This window comes from Egretta garzetta, unplaced genomic scaffold, assembly GCF_000687185.1.
Source record: "Egretta garzetta isolate BGI_Z169 unplaced genomic scaffold, ASM68718v1 scaffold369, whole genome shotgun sequence".
In the NCBI taxonomy this organism is placed as follows: domain Eukaryota; kingdom Metazoa; phylum Chordata; class Aves; order Pelecaniformes; family Ardeidae; genus Egretta; species Egretta garzetta.
The window spans coordinates 442,940-462,120 of NW_009260837.1; the positions used below are offsets into that span (position 1 = coordinate 442,940).

Here is a 19,181-nt window from a genome sequence, read left to right on the forward strand (position 1 = left end):
CAAAAACATTTTCATTCAGAAAATTAAAAAAACTCTTTACAATCAGACCTGTATTTCTGCTCTGTTAATGCAGATACATTTACTTCAGAATAACCTGAAGGTTGTTGGAAAATGGAATAGAAAGTTCAAAGTAAGCTTAGACTGTGGCATAACTGCTCAGGAACAACTCATGTGTGCCATTCAGAAGAAAGAAAATCCTAACTTCAACCACTCCCGTCAAATAAGAGATACTTTAAATAGAGTAAGCCTTCTTTTCCTTGATCCACCAGATCTGCTTAAATTTCACATATAATCAACTATAAAACTATTCTATCCTTGTAACTTGCTCCTCAACACTTTGATAATTAAAACCCCAGTGAAAATAAAATGAAAGTTCATGTTTCCTGATGGATTAACTATTACAGTAGTGACACAGGGTGAGACTGAATCTGTCTGCAATGAGATTTAGGTTTTATGCACAGAACTCCCAGAGAAAAATCCCACCCGCTGGCGCTCCAGGACTGACTAACCCTGCAGGTGCTTACATACATTAAGGTTTCCATATCCATCTCAAAAGCGTCTGCAGGCTTCACTTGTTCACATAGCCCTGAATTGCCCCTTCTAGGGAAACGGGTGCCCGTGTCCCTAGTGAGCTAGCGATAGCTTCGACAGCAAGGCACCCAACCTGCGCAACTCTCCTGGGACAGTGGAGAAAATTAGACAAGTGCTGTCTGGTTTATCCCATCCCATGGCTGCTTTGGCTCTACAGCCCAGTGTTTATAGCTTTCAGCCAGAAGGAAATCAGAATCCCGCCCTTCTCTGCAGGAGCGGAACCCGAGGACTACGCCACGCAGCACGCTGGAGAACACCACGCTCCCACTCTTCAGACTGCTCTTGAAACTGAGCACTAAGTAGCCAGGAAGAAAAAAAACCTCAATCAAGGAGACAAATGAAAATCAGGCAGAAGGAAGACTCAGGGTGTTTAATTGGGAAGAATATAACACAAAGATCTAGAATATGTCCAAAGTTAAAATTGTGTAATTCTACGACATCTGACTCAGCCATAGACCCCTTCCAAACAGGAGGCAACAGCGGCAGAAGGTGCTGGCACCTGTAAAGGTTCATCTTTACAGAGTCTCATTTTCTCTTGTTCATTCTGTGGTGTGCAGTACCATGGAATCCAAAATTTTCAGATGGGCATTCACATTTTTATGTATGAAAAAAACCAGTATGTGGTTCTTCTACACACGCTCTCCTCCAAGTAAAATGCTGCATTTTATTTGTCTCTCAGTTACACAAAGTGTGGTGTTCTTATTCATTGCAGTGTGAAGAAACAGTGGAAACTGTGGCTGGCATATGACTCTACTACCAAATGAGATTTAAAAGAAAGTGCTTTTAAAATAATAATAGCGACAAAATGTGTCATTAGTGAAAACTGGTAATGAAGTTGAAACCACTACATTGGAACTACACGTTGGCCAAATTTAAATTACCAGATCTGATAACTTGTCACATCCATCTTTCCAACACCTGAAGGGCAGTAGCTCAAATCTCTGCAGCCCTGTAAGGTGTCACTGTACAGAGATGCTGCCATGCAGCAAGAGAATTAATCCGAATTTAACAGCCAAGACTGCTTCAGCCCAACCTCAAACCTCCTGCAAAACTTCTAACTACCATCTCAGGTGGTTCTGCAAGCCAGAGTCAAAGGCCACTGAAATAAATGCAAGTTTCTCACTGGTTTTAGTAGTGCCGGGCTGCTGGATCCATACATTTTTTAAAATCTTTTCAGCAGCCATTATAAAGACTGAAGTGATGCTATACTGAACACTTTTGATCAATTCTAAAAACAAAAATTAACTTTCAGAAAGGTCATAAGTATACCCCCTATATTTAGATGAACTGCTTTGTAAATTAAAAATGCGCGTTCATCGCGTAAGCCACGGGAAGAGATGTATCTCAGCACCTCAGAGCTGAACACTCCCATCATAAGCACGTGGCTGCCGGACCTTGGTTGTGCTCTCAGTCTCACTTTGATGTTTCTCTTAAAGTCCCACCTCCTTGAGTCATGTGACATGCATGGACCTCCTATTAAAAAAAGTATTTTGCACACATTTTTGGAAAGATGCCCACAATTTAAATAAACACACAAAAAAAGCTCTTCAAAAAGTATCTACAAGTTGTGTTTAAAAAAAAAAAAAAAGAAAAAAAAACATCTCTTTTAAATGCTTGATGTTGGCACCACTGTAAAGAGTCTTGCAAAATAAAAAAAAAAAAATTGCTTTTTTTATACACTGTTGCTATTTTACTCGGGTTCCTGTAATTTTTTTTGGTCTAGTTTGCCTAAATTTAACCACCTTTTATATTTAAAAGGAATCATATGCCCACTGGGATTTTCTAGTATCAAAATACTTCAGGTGTCAAAATTCAGTAAAGTAAACATGACTTACACAAGAGAAAGTAATTTACTTCGAATTTTAAAAGTAGATCATTTACTCAAAGGTCCCAGAAGACCTGAGCATGCATAAAAGAAATTAACAATGAGCTTAAACATGGCGATGCAAGACTATTTTGTGACTGAAAAGCGCGAGGGAGGGCGGGGGCGGGGGGGGGGGAAACGACCCCACAAAAAAACCCCAAACTACCAGATCACAATATAATCATTGCTGAACATTCCCAAATCATTAAAACAGAGGAGGAAAAAGGGCCCTTTCTAGATTAAATAAAGTCACATAATCCAGGGGCAGTAATAGGGTCAATTCCAAATAAACAAGGGAGCTCCTAGTTTTAGATACTGGTATGCTGCTACTTATGTTCATGTTATATAAATTAGGTATAGTATCTAACACTTATGTGAACTAAGTAAAAGCCTACAGCATGGAAATATTAATAAAAGGAGACAAGCATTGCACATAGGAATACTATAAAACTCTTGTAAAAGTTTGAAGGTGCTTATATAGTCTATTAAATCTGATTACCTGATTCAAGAATAAAGAAATTTAAAAGTAATAAATTAATACTGGACATACAATATAGTTTTCCTGAAATTTAGTTCAGCCAAGAAAAGCGACACAGGGAATTAAAAAAACAATTACTAGACAACATTGCCTACAGAAATAGTCCATATAAACTATATGCATATAGATAATCTAAATACACATACATAATCTAAAGCTAAAATTTACAACAGCTTGTCACAGATAGAGAAACTGTTCTGAAGATTTTGGACTTGTTGCAAGAGCAAGTAAGATAAAATGGCTGCAGAATAAAGTTTGTAGCATTCTGCCAGCTTGGATTAAGGAAATAACTTCAAGGGAAAATCCAGCTATGTTTGAAAACTCAGCACTGTCCCTGCTTAAAAAGGTAATAGATAATTTTCAGTTTGTTCTTTTAACACGCTTGAGCAGTTCCCGTCTTCAGAGTGCCTTCAGTTTTTCCTAAGCTTAATTAATACACTTCAGTTTTATTTGATCTGAAGAACAGAGTGCACAATTAACAGCAATTGCAATTTAAAAGTGTGTATGCTAAATTTGCACATGCAATAAGATTTAAGACTAAGCAGCAGTGGAAAGCTTTTAAATCAGAAACAACGGGACATAAAGAATTTTTCCAGTTCTAGAAAATTGCTTCCTTCGTAGTGTTATATTCTATAGAAGACTGCTTGTTCCTAGGAGGAGAATAAATGGCTAAGCAATTGATGAAAGCGTTCCCGTACTGAACCACTCACACTGCAGATTCCAGATGCTCTACATTCTTGACATCAGAATGGAAAAATTTACTGTTAGTCTAGAGAAATTTAATATCACCATTCTTGTCATATCCTTCATAGCTTCATTATTAGGACAAGTCTGTGGAAGCTATAAACTAGTGTTAAATGATAAAAAACATGGTCTCTGCGTTCCATCACTCTTGCATATTACAAGAAAACACCAAGTTTGTTTTGGTTAGCATAAGGAAAGAAATGGAGACAAATGGATATGCATTTGCTTTCATATGTTAATTAATTTCCTGAATTAGCATTCTGAACAATGATGCCAGACTTCGAATCAAAAATTTTTACAGCAACTGAGGGATAATAAACACTAAAGAACATATCTCTAAGCCCAGAACAACACTGTAAAATTTTATTGTATTAATAAAATAGGACACACCAAACTTTAAATTTTCCACTTTGTCAAAGGTAAAATAATCAGCACCATTTGCTGCCATTTATAACAAGCTGACATTTTTTCACATTTGAACTGTACTTTACAGTTCCATAAAGGCTCAGACAACACTCGCCTTACACAAAAGCAAACAGTGTTGCAGTAGAAACACTCATGCAGCAGCAAGGATGTCAGAATAAAAAAATCAGTCACTAACACCAAATATTGTCAATTATTTCATTCTGAAGTTTGAGATCAGTATTTATGCACAGGTTCAAATAAAAACATACGCAGCACACATACGCATTAGGATAGACACACTGCACTGTCCTATCAGGCTCCAGTTGTAAAAAGACCACTATGTGCTCACTTTTATGTGCTACAAATAGTTCTTTTTTATGTTCTCTTAAGTAATTCCACCAAATATATGGGCTTCCTGACACTGCAAAAAGTTAAAGACTAACAATTTTTCTTTGCAGAACCAGAGTGATTAACTCATTCCAGCATGTAACTTTTTTTAATTTTGCAGTTTAGTGTTTTAAAAAGATTAATCTAATTTTCAAAGGTACAGAATACTGAGTAACTAGATAATCATGACATGCAAGTGATCAGCATCTTTGAAAAAACATTTTATTTGCTAATTCACAAAAAAAGTAAAATGCTGAAACCCTTACAGATGGCGCAGCAACAGAAATGTCAGTGTTCTATTTTTTCCTAATAAAAACAAGAATTTTGCCGTAAGTGTCCTCAAAGAACAAGATCACATACTCACTAAGGGCCATGCAGCCTTTTAACTTGAAAGTTGTACCTAATTTTTATTCCTCCAAGTTACACTAATTTGTTAACCCACCTTAAAACAACGTTATGACAGAAAATGTTGAAAGCGAGCAATCATTTAAGCCCACCACTTTTAAAAATATTATTTCCTTCAAAATGGAAAAGTCTTTAGTTTTAGAACTTGGCTCCCGGAGCTAAAGAATCCGCAGTTGTTTGAAACGGTTATTGGTCTTTTAGGATTTGTCTCAACATGTGTATTTCAGATTTAGCATACCACATACCGTTAAGTTCTGATGCGAGTTAAATAGTTGATCCCTATTTGCATTCACACAGGGCAAGACTGTTGCTGCAGAGTTCTTGCATGTACGGCTCATCAAAGCTGCTTCAAAATCAAAACCCTTCAAAATGTAGCTGCTAGACACTGTGTCAACACCGATACTTTGAAAGTTCATAAAAAGTACTTTCATAACTATTCAAAAGTTCTCCTATTATCTGCAAGAATAACACATACATTGAACTGATTTAAACTAACCTATCAAGCACAAATCAATAAGCAGCTTGTGGAAAGCTCATACAAAGATCTGACGTTCATACTTTTTTTTGAAAACTCTTGGTTCCTCCAACAAAGCCTGCATACTACAAAACCTTGAATAACCTTGACTAATTGACTGGTCCTTTGTATAGACATCGGCTTGGTGAGTCTTTAGTATTTCTATCTAGATCTTCATCAACACGAGAGGCGGCAATAGCAAGCACCTGGCAGGCAGGCAGGAAAGAACTCATTCCAGCACTAGGATGCCACTAGGCATGCTCGCCACGTTTAACTCTTCAGTCACAGTTTGCAAGGTTAAGGGGGGGAGGCAGGGGTGGAGGCAAGGGATACTAAACGTGGTATTTTACATCTGCAAAGGAGGTCACAATATTGCATTAAGAGCCTGAATAAAGACTTCTAACAACAGAAGCCAAGACCATTTTCAATTCAGTCATGCCTAAAACTACTGGAAACACCATTTGATCACTATGTATCTCAACTTTTCATATTGTATCTTGAGAGTAGAAGAAAAAGTCCTACAATCCAAGGTAGTAACAATGCCCAAAACCATGACAGTATATTATTTCAGTGTTGTGATTCACTGTATGCCTAAGTTTAAAGTTTAGCACTCAAAACAAGTAATGTCATTACATCAATCAGGCGTATATGCATACAGACATAGACACTTGATATACAAGTCTACAGAGGAATACACAAAATTTTAGTCAAGTACATTGTCTTATCTTGAAAGTAAGTTTAGAAAATTAAACTATTTTAAATAATTGAACTATTTCATAGTTTATCCCTAAGATTAATATGCTGCATTGAGGTATTTTGGGGTTTTTTTTTTCAAACCAATGTGTTATTTTAAAAGCAAAATTGTATTTGAACCCCTATGTTCCACAAACAGACAACTAACAGCTAGCAGGGAAGCTTCTCACCACCTCTTAGTAGCACTGAATTTCCTTCACATTAACAGCTTTAGTTTTATTAAATCAGCCAATACTTGACGTGATGCTGGGCCGCGAAGCCACAGAACCTTTCATCTGACAGTAAATGCACCCAATACGCACGCTCTGCGAGCTAACCTGGACGCTGGCACAGCTACACTGGAGCGGTACAGCGTGGCAGTCAGCTCCCGGCAAAGGACATCTGGCATCACTAGGAACTGTCAACCATTTGGGTAACTACAACTTTTGGTCCAACAAGCATAGCTGTACATTTAAGCCTCTAGTTAGAAACAATATAGGCTATCATACTTTCAAATTTACCACAAAACTACACATTGCTCACAAAAAAAAAAAAAAAAAAAAAATTGAGTAAAAATTGGTTTAGCTGCCAGACCATTTGAATTCAAATTCATGTCCAAGAACTGTAACAGTTTTAAAGAGTTTACCATCAGTAAATATAATTGCACACATTTTCTGATTCCACACTGCTGAATCAGTCTAGCATAATATAAAATATTAACCCAAACAAGGAAAGTTTAGAGAAATTGCATTCTACTTTGAACAAATTTTCCAACAGTCACCATAAATATCTTGATACCAAAATAAATATGCTTTCCAACACCAGCAAGTTATATTTTTAAAAATTAAATCTGATAGCAATTAGAGCTAGCCATACGTCTCATACTTTCCCAAATCTTTCATATTAATGTTAGCCTACAAGCCATTTAATGCCTCTGGCAGCTGGAGATGGGGAGAATTCAAGAATGCACGGTAAAATATTGGCTCCATTTATTAATTCAGTATAAATTTTGCCTCAGCTAGCGTATCTGTTTTCATGAAAATCTAGCCATACCTGTGCATTTCAACGTGGTGAAAAATTTAACTAGCCTTGAAATCATGATGTAGCTAAAGGCATTTACATTCTACACTTGCGGCGGCACACCTATGCCCAAGTCGCAAGCAACGGTGTGGAGCAGGCGAGCGAAGGCTTTCCCTCTGCTCCGTTTCCACCACAGCACGTCAGCGGGGAAGCAGAGGCAGTTTGGAACAGGATTCAATCACCCTGCAAGCCTTCACCCTGGCAGCCTCCGACGGAAGAGCTACTCCCAGAAATCTTTCCTTCATCACTCTCCTAAATTCCCTGCCTCTTCATCTCGTAACAATGAACCCAGATCTTTGGCCACCATTTTATGTTATTACATTTTTTAAACAGTCTGTAAAAATAGAACTCCCTGATTTCTGCCTCCCTCCTCATACTGACAACCGGTTTGAAAGGCTAAAATCTTTAGTCACTTCAGCTTCATTTGTCCTTCTGCTACAGATGTTTCTGATGTCCCCCTCTCAGCTCAGCTTTTTCTTCGTGTTATTACTGTTTCTTTTTTTTCTGTCTACCTTTTTATCCTCTTCACTATCAAGCATTCTTAGAAAAGATTATGTTAAAAATGGCAAGCTGATTAAAATGCATTAGTAGTAAATAAAGGGAAGACATCTAACTGAAAACAGTAAAAGCAAGGATAGCATCTTTCAGTGTTCAGCTGATTGCAATATCATCTTTGAACTTTGCATTGCTTGAAGTGGTCTCACTTCAAGGCCAGGTTGGACAGGGCTCTGAGCAACCTGATCTAGTTACCGGTGTCCCTGCTCACTGCAGGGGGGTTGGACTAGATGACCTCTAGGGGTCCCTTCCAACCCAGAACATTCTATGATTCTATGATTCACTGGGAGGTAATTCATATGGACTATGGAGCTATTGCATCAACATAACATTCTAGCACAGTATTTCTGCCAGTATTCACTACATCCACATCAACAGCATGCAGCTTCAGAGGTCAAGATAATTCTTAAAGAAGCACAGAGAATACACTACTAAAAATGCAGTTTGAAAAAATACCCAACATTAGAACAAAGTTCCTATCTTTATTTTGTATTATTACAAAACAGAGAAGAAAACACCAAAACTGGGAATATTTTAAAGGCCACATGAACTTACAGTTTGGTTAGAAACAAATGTGTTGGTTTTTTTAATTTAAAAAACTAACATGTATTCAGTTTTACAGGCTTGTAATACTGAAAAAACTCCACTCTCTGGCACAGCATTAGCTCCTATATGTATGTACTCAAGAAGAAACTAATGTAAGCCCTGCACATTTTTTCTTTCTATAATTTACAATATTCAAATTCAACAACTGCTTCTGACTTTCATTATATCTAAGCAATCTCACACAGTTTTACTTGGTGGCCAAACTTGGCCCATAAATGTGATTTTCCCGCTGACAATACATGAATCAAAAACACAAAGTCTGCTTTGCACGTTTGCGCACTAGTTTTTAAGGACAAACAGAAAAGCATTTTTAAACTCATCAGCTGAGCAAGCTTGATACAGGGTTGAGAGGAAAGAAATCTGTAACAATTTTATGATGTTTTTCACACTAAAACAACACTTAACACATAATGATGTCATCTTGGCTCCACCAAAGTCAGCAACGAAGCTGCCATCAACTACTGTGAAGCCAGGACTGCAAACTTCAATCTTCCTAGATATAGCAGATAAGTGAATGCCAGATCTCCGAGACTTGCTTTACCTGCAAAAGTGCAAGTCGTCGTGCTCAGTCTTCAAACTCTATTTGATGGGTTGCACACAGAGTTCCAGCAGACCTTTGCAACACAGAAAATACGTAAAGCTTCTGATGCAACCTCAGGAAGGAGCTCAGCCCTCTGTTCAAGATGGTTGCTTTAAGATAACTTTGACCTGACACTGACAGGACTATAAACCTTAAGGAAGGAGCAGGGTCATGCACATGTTTTAAACAACAAGTAATTTTTTTTCCATTATTATTATATAAAAATAGGGTTTCTGTATAGCTAGTGGAGAGTGGAAGACAAAGAAGCATGTGCACACATAAGCCTTTCTCCTCTGTCTTAAGAAACCAGGTAAGGTACAAGATTAATTTCAAAGTCACTTGATGAATCCAAAGTAATTAAAACACGTTTTAAACCAAAGACTGCAAATATTGTAGCCATGCTTTTGATTATCATAGTTTAAACTCTGGTAAATGCCTCGCAGAACAGATTTGAGGCACAGTATATACTCAGAAGACTATACAGGTTAAAACATGGTGTAACAAAAGCATGCATAAATATATGAACGAAGCAGCTGCTAGGACACGGTGAGATAAAAAGAAATAAAGTCTGCTGACAAAGTAAAAGCAATGTAAAATTAACACAAGTAGGTCAACATTTAATTTGATCAAATGTGGCTCATCATGAACACTGTCCTGCTTCTGTCATTGGTCTGATGCCTAAGACTATTAAAAAAAAAAAAAAACAAAAACCCAACCATCAATGCTTCCATATGAGTATCCAAATTTCCAATAGTCCATGACTTGGCAACTTTCCAATATTCACAGACGATGTATTTCTATTGACTAGTCTTCAATGAATTCTTTCACTCTTTTTTAAATCCAGGTTTACTTTTACTTTACCAGGGTATAACAGACACAAAAACAAGCTAGGTTGTGGTTGTTTGAATGCATTAATAAAACAGAGTCTTAGCAGACCAACTAAACAAAGTTGCATCCCTACCCTGGAGATGTAGTTTTGTTAGATCCCCACTAAGTGACTTGCTACCTCCACAGCATCCCAAATAGTCCCCTCATGGACTAGAGCAGTTTCAACTCATTACATGTCACACCACCAGTTTATGCAGGCAGGGTGAGAGGAAAACTAGTCTACCCACCAAGGAACAACAGAGATAAGAAAATCCAATTTTTTTTGTGCTTCTCTTTTTTTAATCTAAGAATGAGAGTAATAGCAGAAAAACAGAGCACTGATTAGAAACCACATGTATTATAACCAGAACAGAAAGCACAGTTTGATGTAATCATTCAAAAAATATACCGAAATACCCATCATCCCCACCAGGAAATACTGTAAAGAAAGTGGGGGAAAATAAATAATTACTTGTTCCCTCCAAATGCAAATTTTTATTTAAAGAAACAATTTACAACTTGCAGCAGAAAACAAATTGGATACAACAAGCAATATTATTTAATAGCAAGATATTAATGGTGCATATCATATTTTACTATAGATTTCCTGGGAGAATGGAAATAGTTGAGCTTTATCACACACCGTAATTATTAAAGGTGTATTTGGAGCCTCATATGCATTAAATAGCACAGTAAAAACACATTTTCAGAGACATTTTCACACATACAATTTTAAAATTTGGAATTTTTTTCCCACTTTTTGGAGCCCTTTTCTTTCTTTATTCATAGAGTATGTCCATGACTCTTACTTTTGGACATATTAACATTCTTTAAACAGTAAAACAAACAAAATTGTCAGCATAGGGAACCAGTCATCACACCATCCCCCTGCTGTTCATCTCAGTATGTTCCTGAGACTTCTGAAACGTCAGAAAGCATTTGGCCAAGTAATAATTAAAAAAAAAAAATAATAATAATATTAAGGCAGGTTTTAGAAGGACACAAAAGGTTGCATGATAAAGACATGGAAAATCAGCCCAGAGCAGACCCTGACAAATATTCCAAAATTCAGCTTTAGCATACTGAACAGTTTTAACTGCACTTATTTCCATGGGGGAAGGGGGAGAAAAGAAAGTTATGTATAGGTAGGGTTTGGTGAGGTGACAGTCAAATCCCTTAAATACAGGAATAGGGAGACAAAAAAAGCAAATAAAAACAAACACAACCCTCCCTCCCCCTAGTAATAAATAAACACACACACACTCTAAAAATTAATCTTTTCAGCTAAGAGAAATTTTACATGGACATGAGATGTGGAAAAAAAATCACTGCACTATAAGGTCTATTAAAGTAAGAATCAAATGCAGTTCCTTATATACTTTTTTTTTTGATGCCTGACTTGAAATCTCCCTCTTCGTTTTCAAAATCCTGATGTTACTTCTTTTGCATAAAACTATGTGATCTAAAATAACAAGCATGGGGGTGGAAAGCCAGGACCTTTGTATTGTAACCTCAGCCAGATCACCTATTTACTGAACACCCATAAGCAAAAATACTAACTTTAGTTGTCCTTAAAACAGGGACGAAAAATATTGTCAGAGAGAATGTACACATAACAGCAACATGAGATTTAACCTTTGAATATAGCCTGATATTGCGATGAAGAAGGTGGAAACTGGAAAGCTACAGGTCTGCACTCCCACCGCCTGCAGTCAGTGATAGGAACTGGACTCTGACGTGGAAGGCAAGGGAAGGAAGAGAACTTGAGACAGTATTTTTCTTCTCCTAATTTGTTAAAGAAGTGTCAAAACTAAATAGTCTGTGTTCAGAAATAACTCCACTGATAACTGTAACTCACAGAGGGGATAGTCTAGACTGCTGCAGATATTAAGGCATGTATGAAATCATCCTTTTTTCCCTCCTCCTTTTTCAAGTTAACGTTGTAAGAACCATGCTCAGAGGTGAATCCAAATTCTTCAGATTCATACACAATATCTGTTTGGAGTTACTCTTTTTTGCGGGTTAGGGATGGAGGGAAAGAAGATGGTGGCGGGACTTTCAAAAATTAATTTATTTTACCTGTAGTGTTTCATGTATCTAAATTAACCTCGTGGAGAAAAGGTTATGTTTAAAGTCTTAAATTAAGCATCTGTTGAGGCCATAATTAATTATCTTATTTGATGATTTCTTGAAATAGAGACCGTAGACTTAACAAATAAGATCTGGAGGAAACATGCAGTCCTCCTTGGCTTGCGTACCTGTGTCACTTCCAGATCCAGTTGATAAAGCTGGCATGGTTTAGTCTGCAGAGTATCACGCAGGAATGTCAGACTAGCACTCTGCAGCCAGAAGGCAGAAGTTAATTTCAGTTTAACTGCTTGCAGCCAAGTTGTCTACGAAGATTTATGCTATCTCCCAGTTTCTCCTAGAAAGAACAGAAACAGAATTTTATAATTAAGAACATTGGTAAATTGTAAATTACTGCAGCTCACCAAATCCAATCATTATCACAAAATAAGTTTTTGATTTAAGACTCTCAAAACAAAGTGCTTTGCATTTAGTTATGATGGTTAACATTTTTTTCCCCCAGGTGAAACAAGTTTTGTTTTCTTCAGTCTAGCCTATAATCCCATTCTGCTGTAAAAATAATGTAACACATTTTTCTCATGTAAATTATACTCTTTAGCGTATCAGGTATTTTGGAAATAAAGTCTAGGGTTGTTTTATGAAAACAGTGAATAATTGAAGTCACTTAAATTTTGCTACTACTTATCCCAGAAAAAGAAAATTGTTTACTAGCATGGCAATTTATTCAGTATTTCTACTTAACCTCCTTTCAATTGTTTTCAGTTCATTTAAGATCTGACATGCAATTTTTATTTGAAATCTGGAAATATAATCTAAATTTTAACTGCAGTTGTAAAAAGCAGGACTGGGGCAAACACTTCTCTAAGGTAAACAGTGGTTTGATTCGTGGAGTTGATGGAGCCATTATCATGCAGACCATGTGAGGAGTTTTTCTGTAATTCATTACTACAAAGTCAGTATTTTTTTAAGACATATTTTTTAATACTTGTACAGGCCTACTTATACTAAATTTGGGGTCTTTCTTTTAACCAGTTCTTGAGGAAAATTCAGAGCAAATGTAACAAAAGGAAAAACCAATTTAAAATAAAAGTGAATGCATTTAAATTCAGGTATGTTAAAATATGAAACTGGAGCACAAACTTGGGAAAAGAAATTCAGAGTTAAGACTGGAAATGTTTACTAATAGCAGGGCAGGGGCTGATGTGTGAGAAGGGAGAGGGGGAAGTAACAGAAAACAAGGGTTTTCTCCAGATTTCAGTAAACAAAAAGGATCCTTGAAGGAAGAAAGCAGCATAGTTCTACTTTAGCATAAGAAAATAAACAAATAGAAGAGCATTTTGCTGCTGCTGGTTTGTTTTTTGTTGGTTTTTTTTTTTTTTTTAAACACATTCATATTAATCAGAATCATGACTTTTGAAGTCATCTTGGCTCTGAAAGTGCATATTTTGGACACATTTGTACTTGGCAAGAGTCTTGGGGAAGAGTAATATACAGGTGCTATAAACACTGTATGCTGTTCAAAAGCTTGGTTTTCACCAAAAAAAAAAAAAATCCCTACACTGCTAACAGTATTGCAACATATTAAAGGCCATCCACAAGACTTTGTTTATAAGTTTTAAATCAATTATTAGATATAAGCTAGTTGTTAACTCATCCCTAGGCATAAGCCTATAGTTTAAATAGTCTGGCAACTTTTTTAAGTTCTTTTTTTTTCTCCCCTACGAATTCACCTGAAGAAAGATTTTGCATGTCAGCTTTCAAACTCCAGTGAATCTCAGGGTTTTTTAAGAAGGCAAATACAGCAGAAATTACAGCCCTGGATAACTTCTATGATGAAAAGGACTGAATAAACTTAAAAACCTGTCTATTAAAATTGTTTCAGTTTGGGGTTTTTTTTTTATTTATAAAAGTTTGTGGTGAATTAAAAAAAAAAAGGGAAATTTTCACTAAAAAAGCATTTGCTTCCAAAAAAATATTTTGACATTCATCAAATCAGCACAAAGTCCATTAACTTAAAATTTAAAACAGAGAAGAGAGATAAGGAACTTAAGTATTTCAGAGTGAAAGCTCATCTTATAATGACGGAGTTGTAAAACATCTATATGCAAAGCTAGCCAGGGTGCAGTTTAAAAAAAAAGACAAACCAAAAAACCCCGTATCGTAGCCAAGGACACGCTGTACCAATTAGGGAACATATTCACTTTGCATTAATTCTGCTTGTTTTCTGTTTAACACATACAAGCTCCATAAAGCAGAAGTCATGTTCTAAGCTCACTTACAGTCCCCAGCGTGAGCACACCACTACAGCCGTATGAAGGACGGAGGCATTTTTAGTTTTCACACGTGAAAGAAACTGGTTAAACCAGGATGATTTACTATTAATGGGACACCTTTGATTTATATGCAGCTTAAAGAGCTTTCATCTATTAAAAAAAAAAAAAAACAACCCAACCCAAAACCAAACCCACCCCCACACATGCAAGGCATTCTCATTATAGGTGCATTATTAGCAATCAGAAATTCAGGTTCCTTAAAAAGAGTCCACTGTGAAACGTGGAAAGTCTTGTTGATCTACCTACATGTCATGTATTTAAACTTGCTCAGTTTCTTTATTTTTCTTTATTTCACGGTAAATCATTCAATATTAAAAAAATTCAAGCTCCTTATTATTTAAGAAACTTATATATGGCATAAAGTAATTCCCCCCAGATCCTAAATACATATTAATGAAAAATAAATGACCTGATGAAATCCTTACCAGTAAAATGCTTAATATTTTGCTGGAATGGAAGGGGGATTTTTCCCCCCACCCCCTCCCTAACTTGCAAATTAAGCTACATTTTTGCAGTGATGATGTTATTTTCTTTGGCTCGCTTTATTTAAAATGCTTTGGAAGTTTTTGCCGGAGCCCAGCCATAGGCATCGCTGACTGCTGTATGGAATCGATTTGCTGCAACACAGGAATACCAGCTGTTACAGTATGTCCTGAGAGGGATTACCGAATATTCTTAAATTGAAGTTCAATCCATCTTTCCATAAAAACGAGAAGCCCACGCCAGGAACGTAACGGCAGTATCAAGTGCACCTGAGGCATTTACAATACCCGGCAGGACCGTTACAACCAGCCTTTAAAAAGGGCTTATTTTTGAAATTTCATTATTCCAGTTGTACCTTGCTTCTATACCTCGCACCGGATCGGGTTCTGCTGGCGCCCGCCGCGTGGAAAGAGCGGGGCCGCAAGAGGCGCGGCGATGTTCCCCTGCCTTTCGGTAACTCGCAAGCGCGCTCACCTCGCCAGACGCAGTTCCACTGCGCCTCACCGCCAGGTTCGTTGAGGTGACATAACTTATCGGGGTGCCAAATCCCCTGGTTATAAGTTGCCAGGAGTGGGGCAGAAGCCTCCGGGGAACAACTTCCAAAACCGCAAAATCCGAGAATTACAGCTCTCCAAGGGAACCGTTTTTCCGCATATCCCACAAATAAGAGAGGCCCCTCACCAAGGGATGAGGGGGATAAATCTTGCTCCCTCCCTCCCCAATCACCCACGCTCTCAGTACAGGCCTAGTAACACCGGAGAGGGACAGCCAGATGAAACGAGAGGGTGGGAGGCAGTCAAAGAGTGCCCAGATGAACAGCCTTCCACATAATTTTAGCTTTTGTAGCTTCTTTCTAGCATCCTCTATTGCTTTTGCATGGAAGTGGCTCCATTAGTCACGCACACATTTTATTTTTGTCAAGTTCATTTTTCTACAAAATATGAGGTAGGAAAACTAATTCAAATTTGTCTTTATGGCAAGCATTGTGCATTTGGAGATGGCACGCATGATGTCTTGGTTCTACCTTTGACTCCCCGTCCAAACCTCAATAAACTGCACAATATTTATTTCTGAAAGGTTATTTTACAAGTTACTTAATATTTTTAGCACTTTAATGAATATAAATTGATTTTCTTCTCATTTGAAAAGCGGGCTGAAGACTTTTGCCTCATTTAAAACAGGTAAAAACATAAAAAGTATGAACCTAGTGGTGGGAGGGATGATGGACATAAAACCAGGTTGTTTGATACAAGAAGCACTCAACCAGTTTTTCTAAAGGATGCTACAGTTATGAAGACTATAATCTCGATTTCCAGAACCAAACCAGCATGCCTGCAAATGGTATTTGAACTATCAGATAGAGATTTCATGCGGAGACAGGAAATTTGACAGCCATTCAGCCTTGTCTTCATCACCAGGCCTCAGGTAATTGAATGACTAGGGACACGTATACCAGTCTCCAAAGCCCAGTCAGCACAGGAAATTGCCAATGGAGGTTTTCTAGACTGGAAGAAGTAAATCTGTTTTGGTAGACAAAATCTGAATTGAAAATGGTGGTCTACTCTCTTGGAAGTTGTAATGTAATGAGATCTATTGAAACCTTAATCTCTTCTGAGGAAGTTTCCACCTCCTCAATCACAGGGTCTCCGACAGGCTGCTGGAACCTGCTGGCAGCTCCTAATGGGCTTCCAAAGCTGGTCAGCCACCCTTGGAGGTGGTACATGTACATTGTCAACAGGAACCCACAAAAAATCTTGGACGGGAATTACTGCATAGAGGACACAGCGCCCAAACGCAATGGGACTTCAAAGGCACTGCAGAAGCAAGAAGCTGCCCGACTCACTCAACTGTGGGTATAATGGAAATGAAGAGAGTGGAAAAAACTCTGGGTTTAGGGTCCAATACAAAATTAGGAATATCTATGGCAACTACCAAATGTTAGAGAACACGTACTGTCCCAGACTGAAGAGGACAACAGCTGCCTTGACTGACTTTCTCCTGGTCTTGCCATCATATCAAACTTCATCCATCAGAAGCATTTAAGGCTTCTGCATAATATTTTTGTGTATAACATTCTATCAGGGCTCTCCATTTTGTTTAGTTTACGTGTACCTTTAGCTTACACCACAGGGATGCTAGAAACAAACGCACCTTATTAAAAGGCTTTGAGAATAAAAGCTGATAATTTAGACCTGCTTAAGCATCCACTGAGAATGTAAAACTGCTTGACTTTTGATTAATACATTTGTGGGGACATCTTTAATAAATACTTAGTTTGGAAGAACCATACCACTGAACTCACCATATCTTGTAGCGTGCCTTGTACTTGTGTGGCTGAAATTTAACTGCAAAGCCCCAAAGCCTCAGAAAAGACGTCTCTGGTTTCTACTTATGGGAAAATTTTTTACAAATGGAAGAAAAAATATGATCTAAGTGATAAAACCTACAACTACTATTAAAAAAAAAAGTATTGAAGAAGTCATATACTGAAAAACATTGAGACATTAAGATAGATCCCGGTTATTTCCAAGAGTGCTCAGGTTTCACTGTAATGAACAGTTTGACCAACACCAGAACGAAGCAAGGCTGATTTCCTGATTGTGGTGTCTAGGCTACATGGCTGGGCCTTTATAATTGTATTTTCTTCCTCTTCAAGGATGAGCTCCCACTAGACCCTTGCCTCATTGGGTCATTAACAGAAGAGACACAACTCCGATCACTACCTGACCACCCATTTCCAAAAACATGCCAGAAATTCATATACTGAGATCTTCTCTCTTCTGTCATGTTCGACTAAATTTGTTCAAAGAGGTCAGAAGACCGGCAGGAAAAGGAAAAGAGCACAGCATAAGATTTGCTTCCTTTACAACTTCAGCAATAAATAGGTTCCCCCTCCTGAAGAGATGAATCCTGCATCGATTGGAAAAGTCTCACTTACCTAGACTCTCCAACAGCAACACTGAAATTTATATCCCCGTTTCCTTCTTCCAGACTACTTTGCCCCAAGCTATTCCTTTGTCCAGATGAGGGCCACAACACAAAACCTGTTTGTCTAGATACCACTCTTATCTGAACCCTCTCTAAATATAACCGTGAAGTACATTCCTTCAATGAGTCAATCTAACATACAACAAAAATAGAAATAAAATACAGAATACATTAAAATTTTGTATATTGTAGGTATAGTTATTAATTTATATATTAATTATAATCTATTGTACATCAGAAGTTTTAGACCAATCCTTGCTGCCTTGAAACATAGCCATGCTACAGGTGAAATACATTCAATAAGCAGCAATATTGCAACAGTGGTAAGACTGTTTGCAACCTGCACTTTCCCAGTCCTTAACAAAAATCCCTACACAAGCTCTGTCCAGACTCAGATTTTAAATGTCAGTGTTGGAATCGAGCACATTCCTTTAAATGCATGAAAACATTCCTTTAAATACATACACTAAAGCTACCAGTTTAATTTAAAACAGCATCACTGTAGTCAATGTCAGATACCCTTAGACAGATCCAATTTTCTGCAAATAAAATGTACCAACTGACAGAATAATATTAGTCTAATAAACTAGTTTAATAAAGCTATTCATTAAAATGTGACCTAAACTATGCCTCAAATCAAAGGTTGCTCTTTCGGTTTGAGTTACTGGTTTGGGCACACTTTAACACTTTTCCCCTAGCTGCAAACCATCCCTTTTCTTGGAAAATACCTGTCAGCGGGTACCACAGCCTCTCCATTAATTACCCGCACAAACAGTTTTGTTCTGGCATGAGTTTCTTGACAGTCTGTTTGAAAAATGTAACTAACTAAAGTAAATTATAAACCTTACTGGTCCCCCAATATACTGAAAAAATTGACAACTTTTAGCATTTTCCATAAATGAGAAAGTTCAGCAAAGCCTGCTGCAATGAGTCATCCGATAACCTCAACACTCCCTAACTCCTTATAGAAATAAAACCAGGATTAAAGCCACGCTTAATAAAATTGTAAATATTTAATTGATTTCTTTAAATAGTTTAGCCAACTATTGTGTCAACAGCATAATTTACTTCATAGTCCCATGGCTTAACAAAACATGCATGCACCAAAAACCATCCTCAGAAATATATAAATATTCAAATACTATTATTTCAAAGTCAAAAACATCCCCTACAATGTTAGAATGTTATTTTTCAAACTCAAAATTTTATACATTGCTAGAGGCAAATAAGGCACAGATGTTTTACAATGCTTTCATATTCTATCACAGAGGGCCAAAGTTTTGACCATCCCTTCTCTTTCAGATTAACTAATCTTCTGAACACTGCTTTGTTCAGCAGAACTTTCCATAATCCACTTCTGTCAAAATGTCATGATTTATTTTTTTGATGAGGTTGGACTAGATGACCTCTAGGGGTCCCTT

General features: G+C 37.3%; 1 protein-coding gene across 2 annotated transcripts in view; it reads right to left on the bottom strand.

The window, feature by feature from the left end:
* The window catches only part of MPP7 (membrane palmitoylated protein 7), a 149,699-nt gene that overhangs the window by 101,433 nt on the left and 29,085 nt on the right, over positions 1–19,181 (bottom strand). For both annotated transcript variants that reach the window (XM_035902423.1, XM_009647003.2), the window contains exon 2: positions 12,127–12,293. In XM_035902423.1, coding sequence (XP_035758316.1) covers positions 12,127–12,163 — 37 coding nt within the window. In that variant the 5' untranslated portion in view covers positions 12,164–12,293. The remainder of the gene's footprint in view (positions 1–12,126; positions 12,294–19,181) is intronic.